The sequence below is a fragment of the Carex rostrata genome, chromosome 15 (assembly GCF_964058835.1).
Source record: "Carex rostrata chromosome 15, lpCarRost1.2, whole genome shotgun sequence".
Taxonomy (NCBI): domain Eukaryota; kingdom Viridiplantae; phylum Streptophyta; class Magnoliopsida; order Poales; family Cyperaceae; genus Carex; species Carex rostrata.
In genome coordinates, this window is record NC_135932.1 from 7,651,799 (window position 1) to 7,673,912 (window position 22,114).

Here is a 22,114-nt window from a genome sequence, read left to right on the forward strand (position 1 = left end):
GTAAAACAGATCTCTATGTGTAAAGCAGTGTTATAGAAAATGGCCGTTTAGGCCGATTAATCGGCTGAATACTCGTTGGCGGTGACTAAATTATTATAAAATTTTCTCACTAATTAGCTGATTATATTCGATTATGGTCAATTATTGTCGATTATTTCTGATTAATCCGTCTAACGATCGCATACCGTTATTTAATTACAACACTGGTATAAAGAGGCACTTAATTTCAATAACTCCGTTAGAGCTCATTGTACTTCGTGCGGTATATGAGAGAATACGGATTCATTTCTACTGTGGACTTATTGCACAATATTTTTTATTTTTAAAAATTGATAAATCAAGAAAATTGTCTTTAGTTTAGTGACAAAGTCAATATCTTCTATGTAAAGATTATAAGTTTGAAATCTGAATAGAAAAATTCTGTGTAGATATTAAATAGTTTGATAGTTTAATCTCCAATTTTTGCCCAAAAAAATGATAATCTAATTTGTTTAGAAAGTTTTTTTTTTCACCAAAACTAGCAAGGACATTCGGTCCAGATAGAAGTGGTTGAGGGCCTGTTCGGTGGATCTATAGGAATAGGAATGGATTAGCCTACTTTTTGAATTGCTTTTTACTGTTTACGTGGAAAAAAAAAAATTAATCAGACTGAACTTTTTTTTTCTCACATAAACAGTATTTTGCCGAACAGAGCTTGAACCAATGATTTGGTCCATTCTTGTTCGCACCTCTACACAGCCAGTCACATAGATTGCGCTTCTGCTATGAACCACCCTCTGAATTGGATCAATGATTCGGTTTTCTATCCTCCCAAATGCTATTTCAGAAAATCAAACGTTGTGTAAATAGATTTCACAATGAATGTTTTGGGTAGGAAAAAAAAAGAGGAAATTGTGATGACCATGTTGAAGTTTTCGGATGAAATAAGGGAGAAGAGGAGAGGAGGAAGGAAAAGAAGAATCTGCCTCCCTCCGGTACCTGAGGTACAATTTTAAACAATGAACGGTCTAGATTAATTTAAGCCGGATTAAATTCAATCCGGTGCTACCTAAGGGGGTCTGCTTTGAGTCGATCAAATTCAATCCGAATTTTAAAATTTTGAGTGGACTGAAGTAATGGTTCAGTTCTTTTTGAATTTTCCATGCCGCCAATTATATAAATGTGTGACAAAGGGTGGACCGAATCATTAATTTGGTCATCTATGTCTGGGCGGAATCAATAGTTTGATCCTTGATTTTTTTTGAAGAAAAAAATCATTCATTTATTTTCTGACAATTTTTTTTTTTACTTTTCTAAAAAAAATATGCTTGATCACTTTAAAATATTAATTTTAACTGATAATCCAATTAAAATATGTTATACTATATTTACGTGTATTAATAAAAAAATCATAATAATAATTTAAACTTTTTTATGATGAACTTATCCTTCAAAAGTGTGTTGCCATGTCACTCGGGAACACCAAATCTTGAACTACGAGTGGTTGATTGATTTTTCTCTTCTTCCATTTTTGCATTGTGAAACACATTCACAAATCACACTCGAGGAATTAAATAAAAAATTAGTATTTGTCAACAATATCGGCAGAGAATTTCCATTTTCCAACCAAAATTATTTTTGAAAATACAAAGTATGTCAAAGGTTGGAAATTCGATGATTTAAGTTAAATTGTTAAGTGTACTTAGATGCTTTGACTTTAGAGGCTTTTAGACAACAAAGGATTAAGGATCCTTAAGCCTTAATCTGTTTTCTTTAGCTTTCTAAGCAGCTTAATTCTGCCGAACACCGATTCCTTAGTGCGGATTAAGAACATCTCATTTAACCTCTTTTTGCCCTCACTTAATTCTGCCGAACACCGATTCCTTAGCGCCAATTATGTCAAGGGTTGAAAATTCGATGATTTAAGTTAAATTGTTAAGTGTACTTAGATGCTTTGACTTTAGAGGCTTTTAGACAACAAAGGATTAAGCATCCTTAAGGCTTAATCCGCTTCTTTTAGCTTTCTTAGCCGCTTAATTACTGAACAAATATTTTAATTACTTTCTTTATTTTATTGTAGTTAATAATATAAAAAGAAATAAATAAATGTTATCAATTAATTGTTTTTATGGCAACATTCATATAAAAATATTATAAGGAAAAAAAATTAGTGTAGCGAGTGTTCAAAGAACTAAATATAAACTTTAACACAATAAATACTAATATATTGCCACATAAAATTACAATTGCATAATTTTTTTATCTTAACCGTTTAAAATTCAGTAAATTAAATTACAATCATTAACGGATCATAACATCTTAATATAAAATTCTCAAGTAAATATTGTGAAAATAATATATCGGCTATTCTATTAAACAATGTAGGGACCGAGCAATTCAAAGGTTCTCTATTCCAATTTGCCGAATTAATTGTTGGAATATATTTCTTTTTAAATTAAATAAAAAGATAGAGATTTAGATTTTTAACTTATTGAATGCTTATAAAAAAATCTCTTTATTTTGGATTTTAAACTTACGATTTCGATATTGTCTATTTTCACTGGATCAAATTAAATTTGATACTTAAGAAAAATAATTTGATAATAGATATTTTAACAATTTCTATATTTTGTAATCCATTCAAATAAATTATAAATTGAAAGTAAATAGTCTACAATGAGATTTTGATATAATTCGAGTATTATTTGGTGATGTAACGATGATCAATAATTTCGAACATTTGAAATTTTATTTTCACTTGATTTTACGGTGGGAAAAAAATTCACTCTGAGTGGATTTTTTTTTTTCATGGGAATAGTGATGGCCAAACAGGGCCGTATATTTACCTTGACTGCGACACTGATTACTCGTAACCAAAGTGATAAATGAATTATTAGGATTTAGTTTGGTGGGGTCAAAAGTTCGTGATTCAGAAATAATTCGAGTATAATTTGGAAATGATTCAATATTATCTGAACTGGAGATCTCAGTCCCACAAGAGAGCAAAAAAAAAGAAAAAAAATCGGAAATTTTTTGAAAATAATTCGGTCAAAGTTCGGTCAACCGAATAATTCGGCGTTCAGCTCGCCATCACAAAAAAAAAAACAAATTATTCACAAATAATTCACAAATATTATGACTATGTTCATAACTCATTAAGTAGACGGTTATACTCAGGCAGCCATAAAACTATAAAAATAAATACATTAAAATAACTTATAGAACTTTTTTTAACTGTTTGACTTAATACTAAATAATTCCAAAATTTACACATACATCTATCACTCATAAAATAAATTGGTTCCTACGATTTGAATTTATAATTTGAAGTCAATCTAATAGATTATAAGATTATGCTCATCAGTGTTACTCTGGTAACCACTATAATTTGAACTATAAAGCAATATGAACACTTAAGTAATTGAATCTCACATGACAAAAATGAAACCTAAGACAAGTTAAATTGGACCATAAAGCAATGTAACCTGAACTATTAAGTCAATATAAACAAAATCATAATTAAATGACATGAACCCTGGATCAATAATTCAGTTTAATATAATAACATAAAGAATAATATAATATTAACTCTAGGGAACTATAATCTTAGAAAAATTTAATTTCAACATGATAACTTGAAACTTAAAGCAAAGTATAATACAAGATAATCTAAATTCTTATTAAGCACCATCAGAAGAGTTTGCCAAAACACCATGAAATGTTCATGCCAAGCACTTTAGTTTACCTCATATTCATAAGGGGTCGTTCGGCAACAAAGGATTAAGCCTCCTTAAGGCTTAATCTGCTTCCTTTAGCTTCTTTAGCCACTTAATCCTACCGAACACCGGTTCTTTAGCGCGGATTAAGAACACCTCCTTTAGCTTCCTTTTGTCCGGACTTTAAGGCACCCATATCCCTTCCTTTAGCTTCCTTAGCAAAATCCACGGATTAAGACAACCGAACATCGGTTCCTTAGCGCTCCTTAAGCTCTTAATCATTTGTTGCCGAATGACCCTTAGAATTAATTAATTTTAAGTATATATATTAGAAACCAATTTGCATGTCTTGATGTTCAACTTACGCTATCTCATAAAATAATAATAATAATAATAATAAGGGAGGTCTTAAATTATTGCAGCACGGAGCCACCAATTGAATGGTACAATTAATTATTAATTATGTGATTGGAGACTATCCTGTACAAATATATAAAGGTAGATAATTTCGGAATGTAATTTTTATGTTTGTACCTGCCTCTCCTTTCACTTTATCATGCGGTGTGTGACTAGATATATTACGAGGAGAGTTCAAATGTCTCTTTTATTTTTTAAAACTTAAATAACTCAAAGTTTAAAACTTAAACATCAAAATAAAACCGTTAGATGTGATCTATGTTATTTTCTCTATGTGTCCATAAAAAAATTATCACATTTTTTATTTTGTTTTTACATAAATCAATAAGTTGAAAAATCAACGTCTAGAAATTATCCACATTAGTATAATTTTTTACAAGCTCAAGATGACAACCAAAACAAGTTTAAATGCCATAATTTTTTACACATACATAGATAAAATGATATAGTTCATATCCAACAGTTTTATTTTGAATTTTAAGATTTAAATTTTGAGTTATTAAAGTTTTTAAAAATGGAGGCACGATGAAGGCACAAAAAATGGAGGCATTTGAACCCTCCTCATATATTATATATAACATATGATTACATTATTAACACATGTAGGCACATCACTCGTAAGGTAGGTGGATTTCAAAGGTTTGAATTCGTCATTTGAAGCTGATTCACATTGACTTATCACAATCAATCGTGGAATCTAAAATATAGAGTAGAACTAGGGTGTGTTTAAGTTCACCAAGTCTATTTGTAAACTCAACTCTAAAATCAATTAAATTGGTTTCAAATAACAAATTCAAACCATTGAAATCTATCTACCTTACAAGTGATGCTTCTACATGCGAAAAATTTAAACTTTCGAATTAATTTAGTATAAAGTCAAACAGTTAAAATTATAAAATTCATAAAAATAATTTTTATACATTCATTTTTTGAACATTTTTTTTACCATTTGACTCTATAAAAAAAGTAATTTTAAAATTTAAATTTTCACATCTAGATGCATTACTCATAAGATAGATGTGTTTTAATTGTTCAGATTCGCCATTTGATGAAGCTATAATGATCATATATCTAAATTTCTCTTCTAAATAAATATAAATTTACTATTAAATTTTAAAAAAAAAGACATGATAGGATCGAAAAACGAAAAGTCAATAATATTTAAATTCGATTATATATCTTAATATTGTACAAGATAAGAAATTTGTGTGATTGTAATATAAAATTATTTACAAAGACAAGGGATTCAACGCTGAGCTTTTCCTTGTCATCTGTATATGCGCAAATTACTATTCCAATTCCAAATGGTAAATTCAAACAGACGAATATTGTATTTATTTATTTATTTATAATTTTATATACCTTAGACGTAACCACATCGGGACCTAGTTGGAGACTTCAAGTTTGAATGCTTCAAATAAAATGTACTCTATTTTATTTATTGATTCTTGATGGTATTGTCTGAATAAAATCAAATCTATGTATTATGAAAGTAATCGCAAATCCAAATTTTTTAGTGTTTTTCTTTTAAATTGTTCTTTCTCACTGTATATATGGTGTCAATTAATTATTTAAAATGCTAATATATATAAAAATAAGTTGTAATATCTTACTACAATAAAAAATATTACAGAAAATCGATGCACAAATTCATTCCGTTCACACGGCATTTCTAACATAGTGACAAATGAATTATTCGGGTTCGGTTTAGTGAGGTAAAAAATATGTGATTTAGGAATAATTAGGATATAATTTGGGAATGATTCAGAATCATTCAGACTAGAGATTTTAGTCCTGCAAGGGAGCAAAAAAAAAGTTCTAGAAAAAATTCGGAAAAAATTCGTAAAATTCACAAATAATTCGGTCAAAATTCGGTCAACCGAATAATTCAGCGTTTGATTCGACATCACCAAAAAAACAAATTATTCGCGAATAATTCACGAATAATCTATTAATCTTGTGACTATGGTTCCTATTATGAGAGGATTTTGATTATCTTTAATTTTCAAGTGCCATAGTCTTTTAAATTAAAATCATTAATTTTCAATTACGCGGTTGCAAAACTATTGCATTTGAAAACTAAATAGAACAAGAGGAGGGTTCAAATGCCTCCATGTTTTTTGCCTCCATCATGCCTCCATCTCTCTCCATCATTTTTAAAGTTAAAATAGTCGATTCGAACCGCTCAACCTAACCTCCATACTAAAATATGTTTGGAGACCGAATTTTATATTTTTAGGAATTTTTTTACTTAAGTTCACCAAACCCCTTGGTAAACTCAAGTCTAAAACCCATTAAATCGGCTTCAAATGACGAATTCGAACCGTTGAAACCCGCATACCTTACGAGTAATGCATCTACATGTGAAATTTTAAACATTCGAATTAATTTAGTATAAAGTCAATCGGTCAAAATTAGAAGGTTAATAATTAATTTTAATGCATTTATTTTTTGAACGTTTTTTGACCGCTTGACTTTATACTAAATTAATTTGATTGTTTAAAATTTTTATATGCAGACGCATCACTGGAAAGGTAAACGGGTTTTAACAGTTTGGATTCGTCATTTGAAGCCAATTTAAAGAGTTTTAAACTTGAGTTCACTAAGGAACTTAAGAACACTCTAGTTCTACTCCTCTATCAAATTCTAAACGAAAATAATAATAATAAAAGGTAACAAATTGGATGGATAAATGTGATCATGAACAAATATACAACTAGGTCTCTATCAGGATCGTATTCGGATCTGACGTAGATATTTAGATATCTCCAGATATTTTCCCTTTCACCTTTTAGTTTTTACCCCCCAAAGCCAATGTGGAGTTTACCTTTGACGTTGGGATATACGCATTTCAGTTCAATTATACGATATGCTATACGCAAATTATTACATGTTTTCAATTTTGTTACAACAAATTAAAGCACTAGAAACCTCTTCTATTTATAATGAAGAAAAGGCAAAATAGAAATTCTTATTCCCACAAGTGACAAGGCCTCCAGGCTCGAGAGAAACCAAAGAAAAAGAGAGAAAGAGAGAGAGAGCTACTGCCATCATTTCTCAAAAAAAAAAAAAAAAGAAGAGAGAGAGAGAGAAATAAATAGTAGCTTATGGGCTTTTAAAAAAACGAAGAAAGTAAGTATTTATTTGAAATGTGACGCATCAAACATGATCTCCCATTGCCTTCTCTACCACCCATCAAAGGATCGCCTCTTTCTCTCCTCTCTGCTCTCTCTCTCTCTCTCTATATATATCGCGTGGCATTTTTGTCTTTATTCCAGTCGCGCAGAATTGGAGAAGGGAAAGAAAGGAAAGGAAAGGAAGAAAAGGTAATAGCAGAAAGAGGTAGACTATATAAATATATACGAAAAGACAGACAGACAGACAGACAGAGAGAAAGAGAGAGAAATTGAGAAAGAAGAGGGGCGAGGGCATAACAGGTGCCCCTCCTGTTCTTCCATGTCGATTGTAAGATCTTAATCAGACAAAGACAATACATAATTCTCTTCCGCTTCTATCGAGATTCTTTCCGTCTCAGATCTACAGGTGAGCTGATATCGCCTGAATTGTAGCACCCGATCGATCATTTTTATGCTTCCTTTGTTAGATTAGGGTCTTAGTTGATCCGATAACGATCTAGACCTCTCAGATCGATGTTATATATGTTATACGAATCAGAATTCATATCCGTTTCTCTCCGTGTCCAGTTCTTTGTTAGATCTGATGTGGATCCAGACACGCCGGTTACTGGATTCTGGATTCGGATTTACGGTTTGTAGTTTCTTATCTGAATTGCAATCATCCGTGTTGGATCTAATTGGTGCATCACTTTGTTTGATTATTGTTTAATACGGACAAACTAGATTTAGCTTGGAGTATTTGTTTGTTGCTTGAATTTCAGAGATTTGAAACTATGGAATTGTAATTGCAGGAATTGCAGAGGAGGGAATGGAGGGGGATGCAGGAAAGCTGTTTGTTGGTGGGATCTCATGGGACACCAATGATGACCGCCTCAGAGAGTACTTTGAGACCTTTGGGGATGTAGTGGAGGCTGTTATCATGCGTGACCGCTCAACTGGCAGGGCTCGAGGATTTGGGTTTGTTGTGTTTTCCGACCCGGCTGTTGCAGAGCAGGTTGTCATGGAAAAGCACATGATTGATGGTCGCTTGGTAAGTGCATTCATTGCTTGGAAAAGCTTTGCCCTTTTTAGCTAATTTGTGATACAATTTGTGTTGGTAGAATTGAATTGGATGGAGGTTTTGAATGGTTAACTTGTATCTATAATGTCGACGCTGTCTTGTGAATTCTCAAGTTTTGATTATTAAGATTTTGTGTATTCTGTCATCATTCATGAATATAGCTGGTTCTACTAAAATGAATTACATTAGACTCTCCTGCCTGAATCTATAAGCCTATAACAGTGTAGTCCTCATTTTATCAATTTGTACTCCAAATTGTACACACCATTTCAGTATAACAGAACAGGTCATATGAATACACTTCCATTTTTTTCTGAAATAATGTAGGTTCACTATCGTGCAATTTTGTACAGTTGTTATGATTGGGCATATGACTTGGCTTATAAATGCTTAATTAGCCAATTAAAATACAAGTATCTTCAATCATTGCTATGTCAGTAACTAGATTTTTCCAAATAATTCCTCAGGTGGAGGCGAAGAAAGCTGTTCCTCGGGATGATCAGCAAGTTATTACTAAGAGCAGTGCTAGCGCACACAGCTCGCCGGGCCCCGGTCGCACTAAAAAGATATTTGTGGGCGGTCTCGCCTCTACGGTAACTGAGATAGACTTTCGCAAATATTTTGAACAGTTTGGCAACATCACAGATGTTGTGGTGATGTATGACCACAACACCAACAGACCCAGAGGCTTCGGCTTCATCACATATGACTCAGAGGAGGCTGTGGACAAGGTCCTTTACAAGACCTTCCATGAACTCAATGGTAAGACTGTTGAGGTTAAGCGAGCCGTGCCAAAGGAGCTTTCCCCTGGTCCCAATACACGTTCTCCTGTGGGAGGTTATAACTTTTCTTTAAACCGGGTTAACAACTTTCTTAATGGGTATAATCAGGGTTACAATCCAACTTCTGTCGGTGGTTATGGGATGAGAATGGATGGCCGGTTTGGGCTTCCTTCTAGTGGCCGTAACGGTGGTTACCCTTCATTTGGTCCTGGATATGGGTTTGGCATGAATCCCGACCCCAGTTTGAACCTGGGAATTGGTGGGAGCTCTAGTTTCAGTAGCAATCACCCATATGGACGGCAGATGAGTCCGTATTACAGTGGTAACTCAAGTAGGTACAACAACAGTGTTAACTTTGGTGGGGTTGGTGGTGATACTTCAGGCTCAGTATTTAATTCGTTGGCCCGCAATCTTTGGGGAAACTCCAACCTTAGCTACAGTGCTGGCAGCGGAAACAGTGGTTCATTGATGTCATCTGGCACTGGAGGCCTTGGTGGTTTTGGTACTAATGATAGTGTGAATTGGGGAAATCCTCCCGTTACAGCCCTTAATTCGGGAAGTGCATCTGCTTATGGAGGTGCAGGGTTGGGTTATGGCACTGGAGAGAGCAATTTTGGGCTTGGGTCCAGTACATATATGGGTAGGAGCAATGGTACTAGTAATGTTAATGCTTCATTTAATGTATCCAACAATGGTTACGGGAGGAATTATGCAGATGGCGCTGGGAGTGGCACAATATACGGTGATGTGAATTGGAGAACTGCAACATCTGATCTTGATGGAGCTGGCCCTTTTGATTACGGTCTTCGAAACCCAGCTTCAGATGTAGCAAACAAAAGTTCTGCAGGTTATATTGGCCACTAACGCATGAAGGTAAGAATATTGCTATTTAAATGATTTGGATTGGAACTATTGCATGTTATTATAGAGCTCCTTATAGATTCCTTTAGTTATGTTTTTTTTTTTGAGAAAGTGGGTGCAACCCACCGATTTCATTAGAAACCATAACTGTCAAATGCTAAAAATGCTCCAAACAACTAGAGCTTTTAGCATATTTACAAAAAGCACTGCTAAACAAAAGGAATGTTGAGTCCTAATACAAAACAACCATAAGAGAGGTAGTAGAACTAATGAACAAAAAAGTAGAAATTAGCATATACTATCATCGAAACAAAATATTTAATCTTCAGACTTCTTTGGATCTTGTGTTCAAGGAAGTGAAATATCAGCCCGTGTATCCTGGATTAAACCATGCATAGGGATTGAAACGGCTGGCACCTCTGGGGTGGGTTCCCCTACCAGCTCCACGTGGTCTACATGCTCCTCTAAAAGATTGACCTCTCCCTCTGACATCAGGGGCAGCAGCTCCTGAGAATATAGTTCATTAGTGTCCATAGGCAGAATAAGAGATAAATGGAGGAGAGAACCTGTGTTGGTGTGGTTACACCAAAATTGGACAAGAGAAATAATTTTAGAACCTATTGATTTCAGATTCCTTTAGTTATGTAGATGGTTTGATTTAGTGCATTAAACAAAAAGGAAATACAAGGATGTTTAGTTGGATCTTTTGTGGTTGATTGATATATCAACATCACATGATAATTTTTTTCCTATCTTGTGAAAATGTGGATATAAATACCGTACCTGATACAACACAGATAGAGGTACATGATTTTTCAAAAGTGAGAAATACAATGTTCTAATTATTTTAATTACTATGCCTGATAGTTTATTTTTTGTACATATACAAAGTATTGTTTTATTTAAAAAAAATACAAATAGGTAGCCTTTTTCTGATGAACGATTGGGTTTGACAAATTTTGAAAACAAATAAACAATTTTATCTTTAACATAATGTATTAAGAAATTTGCAAATTATCTTGATATATTATAGGACTTCAAGACTATTTTGGGGAAAAGAAATGCCACAGCAAGTTTATGAAAATTTTAAGAATAAAAAGGTTAAAAATCCAATTAAGTTAAAGAGTTCTAAGAAATTTATAGGGACAAAAGAAAACATTTTAAGTTTGGCTAAAAATTCTAAAAGAGCTGTTTCTCTGAATTTACACATCTTTGGTCATACAAGGTAAATACCTTATAACTTTTCTCCCTACCCCCATCACTGGGGGTCCAATTGATGCAACTTTGTGTGGATCCAACTGGATCTTAAAGAGGGGCAAGGCTGCTGCTTCGTACACCCATCAATGGGGATGCAACTGTATCTGAAATGATTAACCAATACAAAATGTTTGATATGCTAAGTAGTGTATCTGACAGATATCTGTGTAACATGGTTTACCTCTCTTTTCTTGAATTTCACAGATAAGCTACTTTCCTTAGTTCTGAGTGAAATTGCTCTTCTCACATCCTACTTGAAAATTTTCATGGTGATTTCATTGTGTGTTGTCATTATCAATGCATTAATATTAGCAAATTTCAATTTTTAATAAATACATGAGAGTACAAACTGTTTACCATCGGGTCTATTGATGAACTCTCAGTATCGCATTTACTAACAATCTTAGTAGCGACTAGCATTGCTATCCTCTGTATGCAAATTAAATGAGATACAATGTAACCTCAAGCACCCTTTAATAGGTCACAACTTATTATAGGGCTGTACAATAGGGAAGTCAAATTATTTCGAGGTAGCTGCTTATTTGAGCAAGCAATTGATCCTTACTTATGAGCTGTTCAAAAGTTTACAATTGTATTTCAATCACATGCCTTCATAAATTGAAAGTACAATGAATTATTGAACTTGTTAGAATACCTCAATTCTAGAAAGATACATGCCATCAAACAATCAATGGTTGGAATGCAAGTAACATACTTTCAGTTAAGGGGCTTATTGAAATGCTTTCTTTAGTTGTCTGTTTTGCTAGTGTGCCAATTCTTCATGGTTTTTTTTGCTCATGAACAGATGAACAGCTGAACTGTGACTAATTGGCAATTTTCACCTTTGAGACTGGATTTAACCTTGATTTTTATGGTTTGGCTGTTTAATAAAACGATTCCTTTATTAAATCAGGAAGGGAAAATAAAAATTGCATCACTTTACAAAGTTCAATGAGGGCCAATCTAGCTTAATGAACAAAGGAAAAAGATTGTAAAACTTCTCTACGAGTCATACTTGCTGGAGCTTTGTGCTCATGCTTCTGTTGTTTGTCAGGAAGTGAATATTCCGAGTAAAATGAGTGGAGAAACATGTTTAATTTCCTTAAAGATTATTGCTGAATTGTGTTTGTGTAGGTAACCTCAGCTGAGCTGAAACTTCACATACCTTTTTAAAATATACCATGTTAAAGTGATGTAACCAAGTTTTTCTATGAGCTTCACTGAGGCATAAGGCTTCGCAAAATATCAATTTATTTCATATTTTTACAAAGTTATCTTTTTCTGTCAATATACAAATAGTATGAAATCTGAAAATTGGTTTCCAGCTTAGGCATGATAAATAATTGAATGGTATTGTATGATTTTTTTTTGTTTTTTTGCAAGTACATGTTGCTGTATATATAAAATAGATATTATACCTGAAATGACCAAAGCTAGTAAGCTAGTTCTTATTTCTCTGTAGTATTTATTTGAAATTTAGCTTTAACTATAGCTTTCTTTTTTTCTTTCCAGGAACTTCATGGATAGAAAGAGCATTTCATCCAATGCAGTGTTTGTAATAGTTGAAGAATCGGGGGAAACAGGTGCATAAATTTTGTCCCCTTAAATCATTATATATATGCAGTTAGTTACTTAGGGCTGACAGGGAGTTGGTTTCTGAGGTTTTAAGTTCAGAAGACTTTCAAAACATATTGGCTTTTTGTGTAAGGTTTGGGATTGTGTTTCTAAGTTAGGTTTTGTCTTATTCTTCTTCCTTTTTTTTTTTCCTTCTTTTTTGATTGAGATGTCAAATGAGATTCGGGATATATATGAGAAGAGTGTTCAGATGTACGACACCATATAGACCTTGTTTTTATACAGTGAAACTGCTGTATTTACTAGCACCATGCTAGTTGTTGTCAGGATTTTCTTCAATTTTTCCCCCCTTGTTAACATTCAGGGATGACATATTTATGTCCCTAAGAATAAATTTTGTGAAAACATTTTAACAAACTTATTATAAATTTTATCAGCTGGCGTTTTATTTATTTTCCTTAACCCTTATGATCTTTGATCAAATGTGAGCAAACTTGGTTCTACAAGGATGGTCGAGAACATTAGATTTCAAATTTGGCTAGCATGCTTTGTATAGTGACATGTGGTGAACTTGGTTCTACAAGGATGGTCGAGAACATTAGATTTCAAATTTGGCTAGCATGCTTTGTATAGTGACATGTGGTGCTATCGCCTCAAAAACCTATCGTATAGGCTTCAAATAACAAATCTACAATGTTAAAACCGATGTACTTCGAAAATGATGTGTTTACATGTAGATTTTATAAATTTTCAAACTCATTCCGTACAAAGTCAAGTAAAGTCAAGTGGTAAAATAATTAGAATTTATAAGTTAATTTTAATACAGTCATTTTTTTATTATTTTTTACCGCTTAACTTTTACTATATGAATTTGAAAACTTATAAAATTTATATGTGAACGTATGATTTTTTAAGTAGCTTTGTTTTAATGATGTAGATTTGTCATTTGAAGCTAGATGTTTGAAACGATAGCATGACTTGTCGCTATACTATCGATATCATGCTATCCAAACTCTTAGATTCTTTTTCTTAGGCTGACATAACAAAATTTATGTTGACCAATGTCATCTTCTGTTTATTAAAGTCAACAAGATTGAAATAGTCTAAATTTTTGTTGGTTAATTTAGAATCCTTATCAGATGGAACATAAATCAGCACAGAGAATGTCAAAATATATCATATGGATCATCTCTAACTGAGTGTTGATCAAATTACTTATTTATTTTTTATTTTTTTTAATTCAAATATGTTAATCGACCCTTTTCCTAATTAAAGGTTTGAACTTGCAAAATTTCCTCTTTCTACATATCTAACACAGTGGATGCTGGTTATGTTTTATTAATTTTTATAAAGGGTCCCAATACGTTCCAACATCCTTTAGATGCTATTTTTGAAAATTGAATATACATTTCTACGCAAAAGAGATGAGAGTTCATACCAGTGTACTAAGGCCGTGGTTCAATGGTGGTTATTTTGGTTTGCTGTGTTTTGCAATATACTATTGCACTAAGTCCGTGGTTCAATGGTATATTTTGATTTGTTGTGTTTTGCAATATTGCATTGCACTGAGTTTCACAGTTTGACACATCCCCCAACTTCAGCTAAACCACCTAAGCTTAGCGTTGTGCTGTTCGACAACCTTGGATTTAGCCTTCTTAGAGCTCCTTAGTACTAAGGGTCATGTTTGGTTGTGAAATAAAGTTAAACTGGATTAAATTGCTTACTCCAAGCTAAACCGGAGTAAGTTAATCATGTTTGGTGAAGCTAAACCACCTCTCTAGGTAGTGTAAGTTACTCCGGTTTAGCTCAAGTCTTACTCCATCTTAAACCGCCTATGTTACTTCTCGTTTGGCTCCTTAAGCGTAGAGTAAGGGGTTTACTCCACCTCTTACTCCACAACCAAACATGGCACCGTCTTAAATTTGTTGAAAAAGTATTCCTTTATCAAGTTTAATGCCATTTCTTTAGTCTTTCTTGTATTCATTTTTCTTAAGGTTACTCAAGTTTAAAACTTTCTTGAAATTAAATACTATTCAACTTGATTGCCGAACAGACGCTTCATGATACAGTTTAAACAGTTATTCTTCACACCCTTGACGAACGAGCTTAATTATTAAGTTGAAGGTTTAGGTCTAAAATCTCGAGTACAGAGAGATTGAACTATAAAATTGATTAGGATTGCTCAGGTCCAAATGTCGAATCCACTCTGAAATCTCTCTCCTCTTTCTCTCTCTTCAAAAAGTTCAGAAGAGAGAAAGAAGAGAGAGGAGAGAAATTTCAGGGTCGCTGAAAATTTTATAGTTCTACATGACTTAAGTAATTTATCAAGTTGTCTTCTTAAGAAAGTGATTCTTCAACTTTATTGCCGAAAGGGTGCTCCTTAGTGCAGCTTAAATTTTAAACTTGTGATTTTTGCTGAACACCCTCGAGAGGATTTCAGCCGATGTGAATTCGCAAATGCCTCCCTCGTACATTAACTTATTTAATCTTTGATAACAAAAATTGGAGTTGCCCTTTGGTGCCTTACAAATTACAAAGTATTAAAGCGTCGACGTCTTACACTCAAATCTTATTTTCCGAAATTTGAATAGTATCCGAACTATTTTTACGATCTAAATACCAAAATTTTATAGGAAGTTAAAAAATATATATATTTTTACAAGTAGAACTAGGGTGTTATTAAGTTCATCAAGCTTCTTGGTGAACTCAAGTCTAAAATCCGTTAAATCGGCTTCAAATGACGAATCTGAACCGTTGAAACCCGCCTACCTTACGAGTGATGCGTCTACATGTAAAAATTTAAAACATTTGAATTAATTTTGTATAAAGTCAATTGGTCAAAATTAGAAGGTTAATAAATTAATTTTAATGCATTCATTTTTTGAACGTTTTTTGACCGCTTGACTTTATACTAAATTAATTCGAATGTTTAAAATTTTCATACGTAGATGCATCACCCGTAAGGTAGGTGGGTTTCAACGGTTCGGATTTGTCATTTAAAACCGATTTGATGGGTTTTAGACTTAAATTCACCAAAGGGCCCGGTGAACTTAAGAACACCCTAGTTCTACTCTATTTTTAATATTAACATAGAGATTTTTTTTTATTGATTTTAAAAATAAAATATGGATTGTGCAATAGTGGTGAACAACTTGTTTATTTAAAAATAGTTACGAAATTAAAAAAGAAATGTCGACATGTAGATCACATTGATTGGTTTACATTGATAGTTTGAATTTCAAAAATTGACATTTAGATTCAACATCATCACTATAAGTCATGCTTATTATGTTGTAGACATAATATTTTTTTTTATCGAAATCCAATAGTTTTGTTTTCTCAATAAAGAGATTTACAACTTTTAAATATTTATTAGGATTTTTAGTCAGATTTCAAACATATGACCTAAATAATTTTAAGTTAAATACTCAAATTTTATTTATACTAACTAATGTCTCATTTATTATAAAAAAATTTAGATATGGAAGGTATTTTTGATGAAAATGTCCTACATGCTCAGTAATTTGGACTGAAATTAATAGTTGAATTTATGAAATGAAATATGAATTAAATCATAATTGGCTGCATAGAATATGTGCCAGATTTTTTGTACTCTCTCTAACTAGATGTGTTATATTCCGAAATTTTAAAACATGATTAGTTTGCTAAATAGATCATTACGAGTAAATAATTTTTTTTTTTATAAAATTTAAAGATCGTTCGGATTTTATCTGACTGATTAAAAAGTATCTAAAATTTCTAAATATAAACAAATTATGAAATTATGTATATTAAAATTTTGGGATCAAAAGAATAAAATAAAATATAGAACCTATAATAAAATATAATTATTCGCGAGATTTGTAAATCGAAAATTCGTTACAAGTTCGTAAAATTTAGAAAAGAGAATAAAATGATTCATGTAAAGAAATTAATGAATGGAGTTCTAATTAGAAGAATAAATACACTAATTTCTCTTACGAGTAAAATTATATAAAAGTTACAAATTACGATTAATTGATGAATTATAGAGATTTGAACAGATAATTATATATATATATATATATATACACACACACACACTAATTAATATCGAATTATAAACACTTGAAAATAATCATCCAACACTGATAATTTTACGAAACTTCGATTCGAATTTATAAAAGAAACTTAATATATAAAAGAGACTTAATATTTAAATAAACAAATTTTTATGCAATTTCCTTTCTTTCTTTTTTTGTTGTTTCCCGTCAGGTGCAATGCACCATGTATATATATCAATCAATTAATGTTTTGTTTCTTTGGAAATTCTCAACCGTTCAAACTTTGCTGCATGAATCTCAAAGCATTATTTGTGTTAAATGGAGAGGAATTTGGCCTTGACCAAATTGAATTGTGAATGTCAGGTCCGCCCCCTCTCTTTGACAGATGGGCCACCCCTATTCTCTTATTTCTCCTTCTCTCTCTCTGACTACACGTCCCCACCAGGGGCTCTCCCTCCCTCCCTCGTTCTCTCCCGTGTGAACGTAAGCCGCCCCCTCTTCTCTCTCGCTGAATCACGGCCCCCACCGTGAAGCTCCTCTCTCTCTTTCTTTCCTTCCAGGAGAAGGAAGAGGTGGTATTTGGTTTCCCCGCTTTCTCCTTTGCTCCGTACGCGCCCAATCGCGTCGCCATGCCCTCTCAAGTGACTGTGCGCGATCGTTCACCTGTCCAGTGAAGACTTTCGTGCCTTCCGTACGCGCCTACCCTCTGACAGAGGCTTGGCCGTACGCCCTGTGCATGGCGACGTTTAAAATCACCGTAATTCATGAGTAATTATTTTACGAATAATTTGACATTTGAGTTTTACAAGCAATTTATCTTCAAATTAAATTATTAAGGCTATGAATTATTTTAAATTAAAATTAGATTAATTTAGATCAAAGTATCTGACGAACTTATAAATTATGATTAATGCTAAGCTCGATGGTATGAAAGTAAATAATTAATATCTGACTAACCGGTTCAGTTAGACTGACTGAATCGGTAATATTTATAAAATCGAAATAATCGAGAATTTGACTTACACATTAATTGGGACGAGGGTTAGAATAATTTAGCGTAGATTTTAACTAGTTTAAATTACGTAAATTTAGATCAGCAGATCCCGTACGAGTCTGATCCTTGGACTGATCCGACTGACTCGCAGTTCGGAGCATACGCGGAGCACGCTGATTTCGCTGAGGGTTAGCCACAGAGACTCCAGCCCTACAGGTGTGGGATATCTGAATTATTCTTTTCATGGGCGTACTCTTACCAGTCGATCCATCTGACCTGACATCCGCACTTTATTTTTAAGTAGTTGCATTAAAACTGTAGAGCATGTTTATCTTTTCTGCACTGTAGGTAGAATTGCATAAACCCTTGAAAAACCCGAATTTACTGTATTATAGGAGTAGAGTAATTAAATAATATTATATATATTATTAGAATATTAGGTTATTAGTTTGTCTTCTCCTCGTAGAAGACAATATACTAATATTGTACATGCATACGCATGCATTGGTGAGAGCTGAGCAGGGCCAAGTGACTTCGTTCCGTCTTGGTGCCACTTGGCATGGGACGGCCCGACAGCCACTGAGTCGAGCGTCACTTGATTCTTGGATGGTCTTAAGATTTATATTATATGTATAAACTTTGATTATGTAACATTTTCGATCACGTTACTATTTGACGTGAGCAGTTCCGATCTTGAGTTCTGTGGCACGAACGATTCGGGATTTATTCCTTCCCTACATTGGAGCTACTTTTCCTAGAACGGGATTCCGAGGTCGAGTCGATGGATTGCTGGGCTCGAGCCTTGTGGAATCATGTGTGGTGCATAAGGCCGGATGTGAGCCTTGATGCTGATCCTATTGGTCTGGCCAGACGGTAGAGTTCTCTTCTGCTCATGAGGGAAGAGATTAACAATTTTACGACATGCATTGTATGATTTCTCATATTTTATATATTTGGGTGATGAATCGTTAGGCGAGATGACACATCGGATTTTGATATAACCATTGGCTAGTGTGCTACTATCCTAAGGGCAATGCTCGATGTCACTTAGGTAACGTGTATCATTGTTCCCCTGATCGCATTCCTTGGATTATATCATTTGGATCTTTTGGTCTTATTGGCACGGCACAGGGTGATATTTACTTAATCTGTATTAATATTATTATTATTATTATTATTATATTTGGGACACACAATGCTAGGAGTACTGGATTCTGACTTGATTAATATCTAATATATTATTTTGACTTTGGGTTTATTTTTGCATGTTGGCATAATAGATTAATTGCATCATGGCATCATTTAAAAGTATTGAAAATTCTATTAGATATTGATAGAGGTTCGCACTTGTGCATATTTTAAATTATATTCATAGCTGAACGCGATTTATAAATAAAAGTGCTTTGACCATAGAGGATCCCTGAGAGGATAATTCTGGGTCACATACTGGGCGATTAGTCGCTCACCCACAAGTTGTTTCGTGGGTTTTAAGTACAGCATCTGGCGATTCACAGCAGGAGTTGTTAGGAGTTGTCTTCGATGGCCACACCGCTTGATTAGCTAGAATTAGGCTTTTGATTAGGTTTACGAGTCCCGTATTTCTTGTGCTATATTACGAGCTCGATAGATCATGTATCCCCTTTCATTAGATAATGTTATTTTGGATCCAAGACGGATCGTATTGGATCCGAGATGGATCGTATTGTATGATATGTATGTTTATTTATGTGCTATGTGACTGATGCTTGATACCTTATATTATTATGCTTCCGCTGCTGTTTGATTTATTATTTTGTTTATCATTAGCCTTGTGTGCTTAATGATTAATTAAGCACGAGGCAGGGTTGATCACACTTTAATTCAGAATTCCTGATTTGGGATGCGACAAGATGCATTTGAATAGGTGTGATATTAATCATAGTGACAAATAATTATTTGGATTTGGTGGTCCAAAATTTATAATTCGGAAATAATTCGGTACTACAAGAAAGAAAAAAGAAAAAAGAAATCCAAAAATAACAAATAAAAAATGTTCGCGTTTTATTCAGTATTTAGTTCAAAAACATTAAAAAAATATTTTATTCACAAATTATTCTTACTATGATATACATAGGTGGGTTCTAATAGATGCTGACTGACATATTGGGTTATAAATATATGTATTGATGTTCATTTTCGGTTAGACCAAAATTAGACACAGTAGTTCGAAATTTCAAAGAAAAAAAAAAAAATCAAAATTTGTGTATTCTCCAACTCATAGATGGTTTCATATTTATTCGCGTGGATACTAATAGAGACACAGTTCCTATTATTGTGCAAATCTGACATACAAAAAAGAAAAGAAGATTACAACTAGTGCTTGCGGTAAATTTAAAATTAGATCTGATAACAAGTTGTGCTAAATCTAATGTTCATTCAGGTTGTATAGGTTTGATAACGGGTTGCGCTATAATGGTAGATAGTTGTCTAGGTATCCAGGGGCAGACTCAGAATTTTCATAGGAGGGGGGCAAAAAAATATCGAACCGGATTTAAATCCATTAACTAATTAGGTACTCGATAAAAAAAAAACGTTGTTTTAACTTATACTTTTAAATACTCTGACTTGTAATTCAAAAAAAATATTTTAACTTTAACTTTAAATTTAATCCGAATTACAATTCAAACATCCAAAGAGGGAGACAAAAAAATTTCTAAGAGGGATAGTCGATCAAAATATTCCGATTTTCACTAAAATTCAAAATCCAGAGAGAAGCAGCTGTCTCTGAGAACACTCTAGATCCGCCCCTGTAGATATGAGGTATTGACTTATTGTAATGACTATTTAATAATTTTCTGACCGCGAAATTAATCCAAACCACAGATCTTTATTTCATCTAAAGGCTGAGATTATGCAGCATTTGGTGGCACTTAATTTTAGTGGCATTGGATTCTCTCTCAATTTTTTAATAATTTGTTATTTTATAATACAAAATAATATATGAAAAATATTGATAATTTATAAAGATAAACATAAAGTTCGTACATTTCATAAATAATTTTGTAATAAATAGTAGATTATTCGTCAAATAATAATTTGGGAAGGTGTCGAAAATATATGGGGTGCGTCCGAATCTCAAGTACGTAACTATGAGGCATTGATGTGCGGCATTTTTTTTCTTGAGTAAAAATTGGAGGTCAAGTGATCAATTATTTAATATTTAGAATGGATTTTTTTTATTGGGTTTCGAACCTGTGATATTTTACAATGAGAGTATTGCTTTGTCATCAGACTAAAAATTAATTCTCGATGTGTGACTTTTTTATTGAAATTTTTATTAATAACATATAAAATAATCAAATTAAACATATTAACATGGTTTTAATCAATTTTCCAAAAACAACATTTTTACTGGATAATCCAGCGGAATTGGATTTAACTTTTGCATTCAATTTGTTCGTAACTTTATAATTTCGTTGGATAATTCAACATAATTAGCTTGAATTTCCGCTGAATTATCTACTAGAAATGTTGTTTCTGAAATTTTTCAGAAACTAGTGTTAATTTTATTAATTTGAATCCTTTTATATGTTAATAATAAAAATTTCGGCATTTTTAAATTGCAGATTTTTATAAGTTCTGCTATATTGTCTGGCGTAATGTCGATGCCAATTTTTTTGAATTCTCGGTCACTGGATCTTGATCAGACGGCAAGGGTTTTTCAGAAAAAAAAAAAATCTCACGAAGAGAATTTCTGAGACATGTTTATTTGAATCTTTTCTTATAATTTCTGTGGTTCCTGAACATGCTATAAAATATTTTAAAGAAATATTACTAGTATTCTATGATATATCATAACAAAAAATGTTACAGCTATTGAGTAGAGCTTGTGGTTCCTAAACAAGCTATTAATTTTTATTTTAAATTTTTTTACTGTATTGCTATGTTTTTTTTTTTTTTTTATGAGGATCTTAAGTAATTAGAAATAATTTTACAACTATTCAATCTGATAGCGTGCTGTTCGAAAAAAAGAAAAAATAAAATGACTTGCTCATTTTTAATATTATCTATGTTATTGATGTATGATTTGTTTATTTTTTATTTCTAGCATAAATTTGGGAATTAGTTTGTTGATTGTTCTATTATTTTATATTTTACTAAAATATGTTCATCGAAATTTAACAAACCAGCTGCGGAACATTGGGCTTCAAAGGCCTTGGTAGACATTGGGCTTCACAGGCCTTAGTAGGCTGGACGAAACTGACTGGTGGGCCGTACAAATCCACATTCAAAGATAAGATATTTTTTACGGAT

General features: G+C 32.7%; 1 protein-coding gene across 2 annotated transcripts; it reads left to right on the forward strand.

Annotated features, from left to right (window-relative positions):
- The first annotated feature begins 7,290 nt into the window (after positions 1 to 7,290).
- Positions 7,291 to 13,236, forward strand: LOC144565949 (heterogeneous nuclear ribonucleoprotein 1-like). 2 transcript variants are annotated; one of them, XM_078315804.1, is made up of 4 exons: positions 7,291 to 7,655; positions 8,041 to 8,279; positions 8,777 to 9,964; positions 12,722 to 13,236. In XM_078315804.1, exons 2-3 carry the CDS (start codon positions 8,058 to 8,060, stop codon positions 9,953 to 9,955), a joined length of 1,401 nt encoding a protein of 466 aa, XP_078171930.1. In that variant the 5' UTR covers positions 7,291 to 7,655; positions 8,041 to 8,057; the 3' UTR covers positions 9,956 to 9,964; positions 12,722 to 13,236. The 2 variants fall into 2 exon arrangements, with proteins under 2 accessions (XP_078171930.1, XP_078171931.1); XM_078315805.1 differs by having other exon boundaries at positions 7,510 to 7,655; positions 8,011 to 8,279.
- The last annotated feature ends 8,878 nt before the right edge of the window (positions 13,237 to 22,114 follow it).

Coding starts and splice junctions, on each gene's coding strand:
- LOC144565949 (XM_078315804.1), top strand. CDS start 8,058: ATGGAGGGGGATGCAGGAAAGCTGTTTGTTGGTGGGATCTCATGGGAC. Junction 8,280..8,776: donor ACATGATTGATGGTCGCTTG/GTAAGTGCATTC, acceptor ATAATTCCTCAG/GTGGAGGCGAAGAAAGCTGT.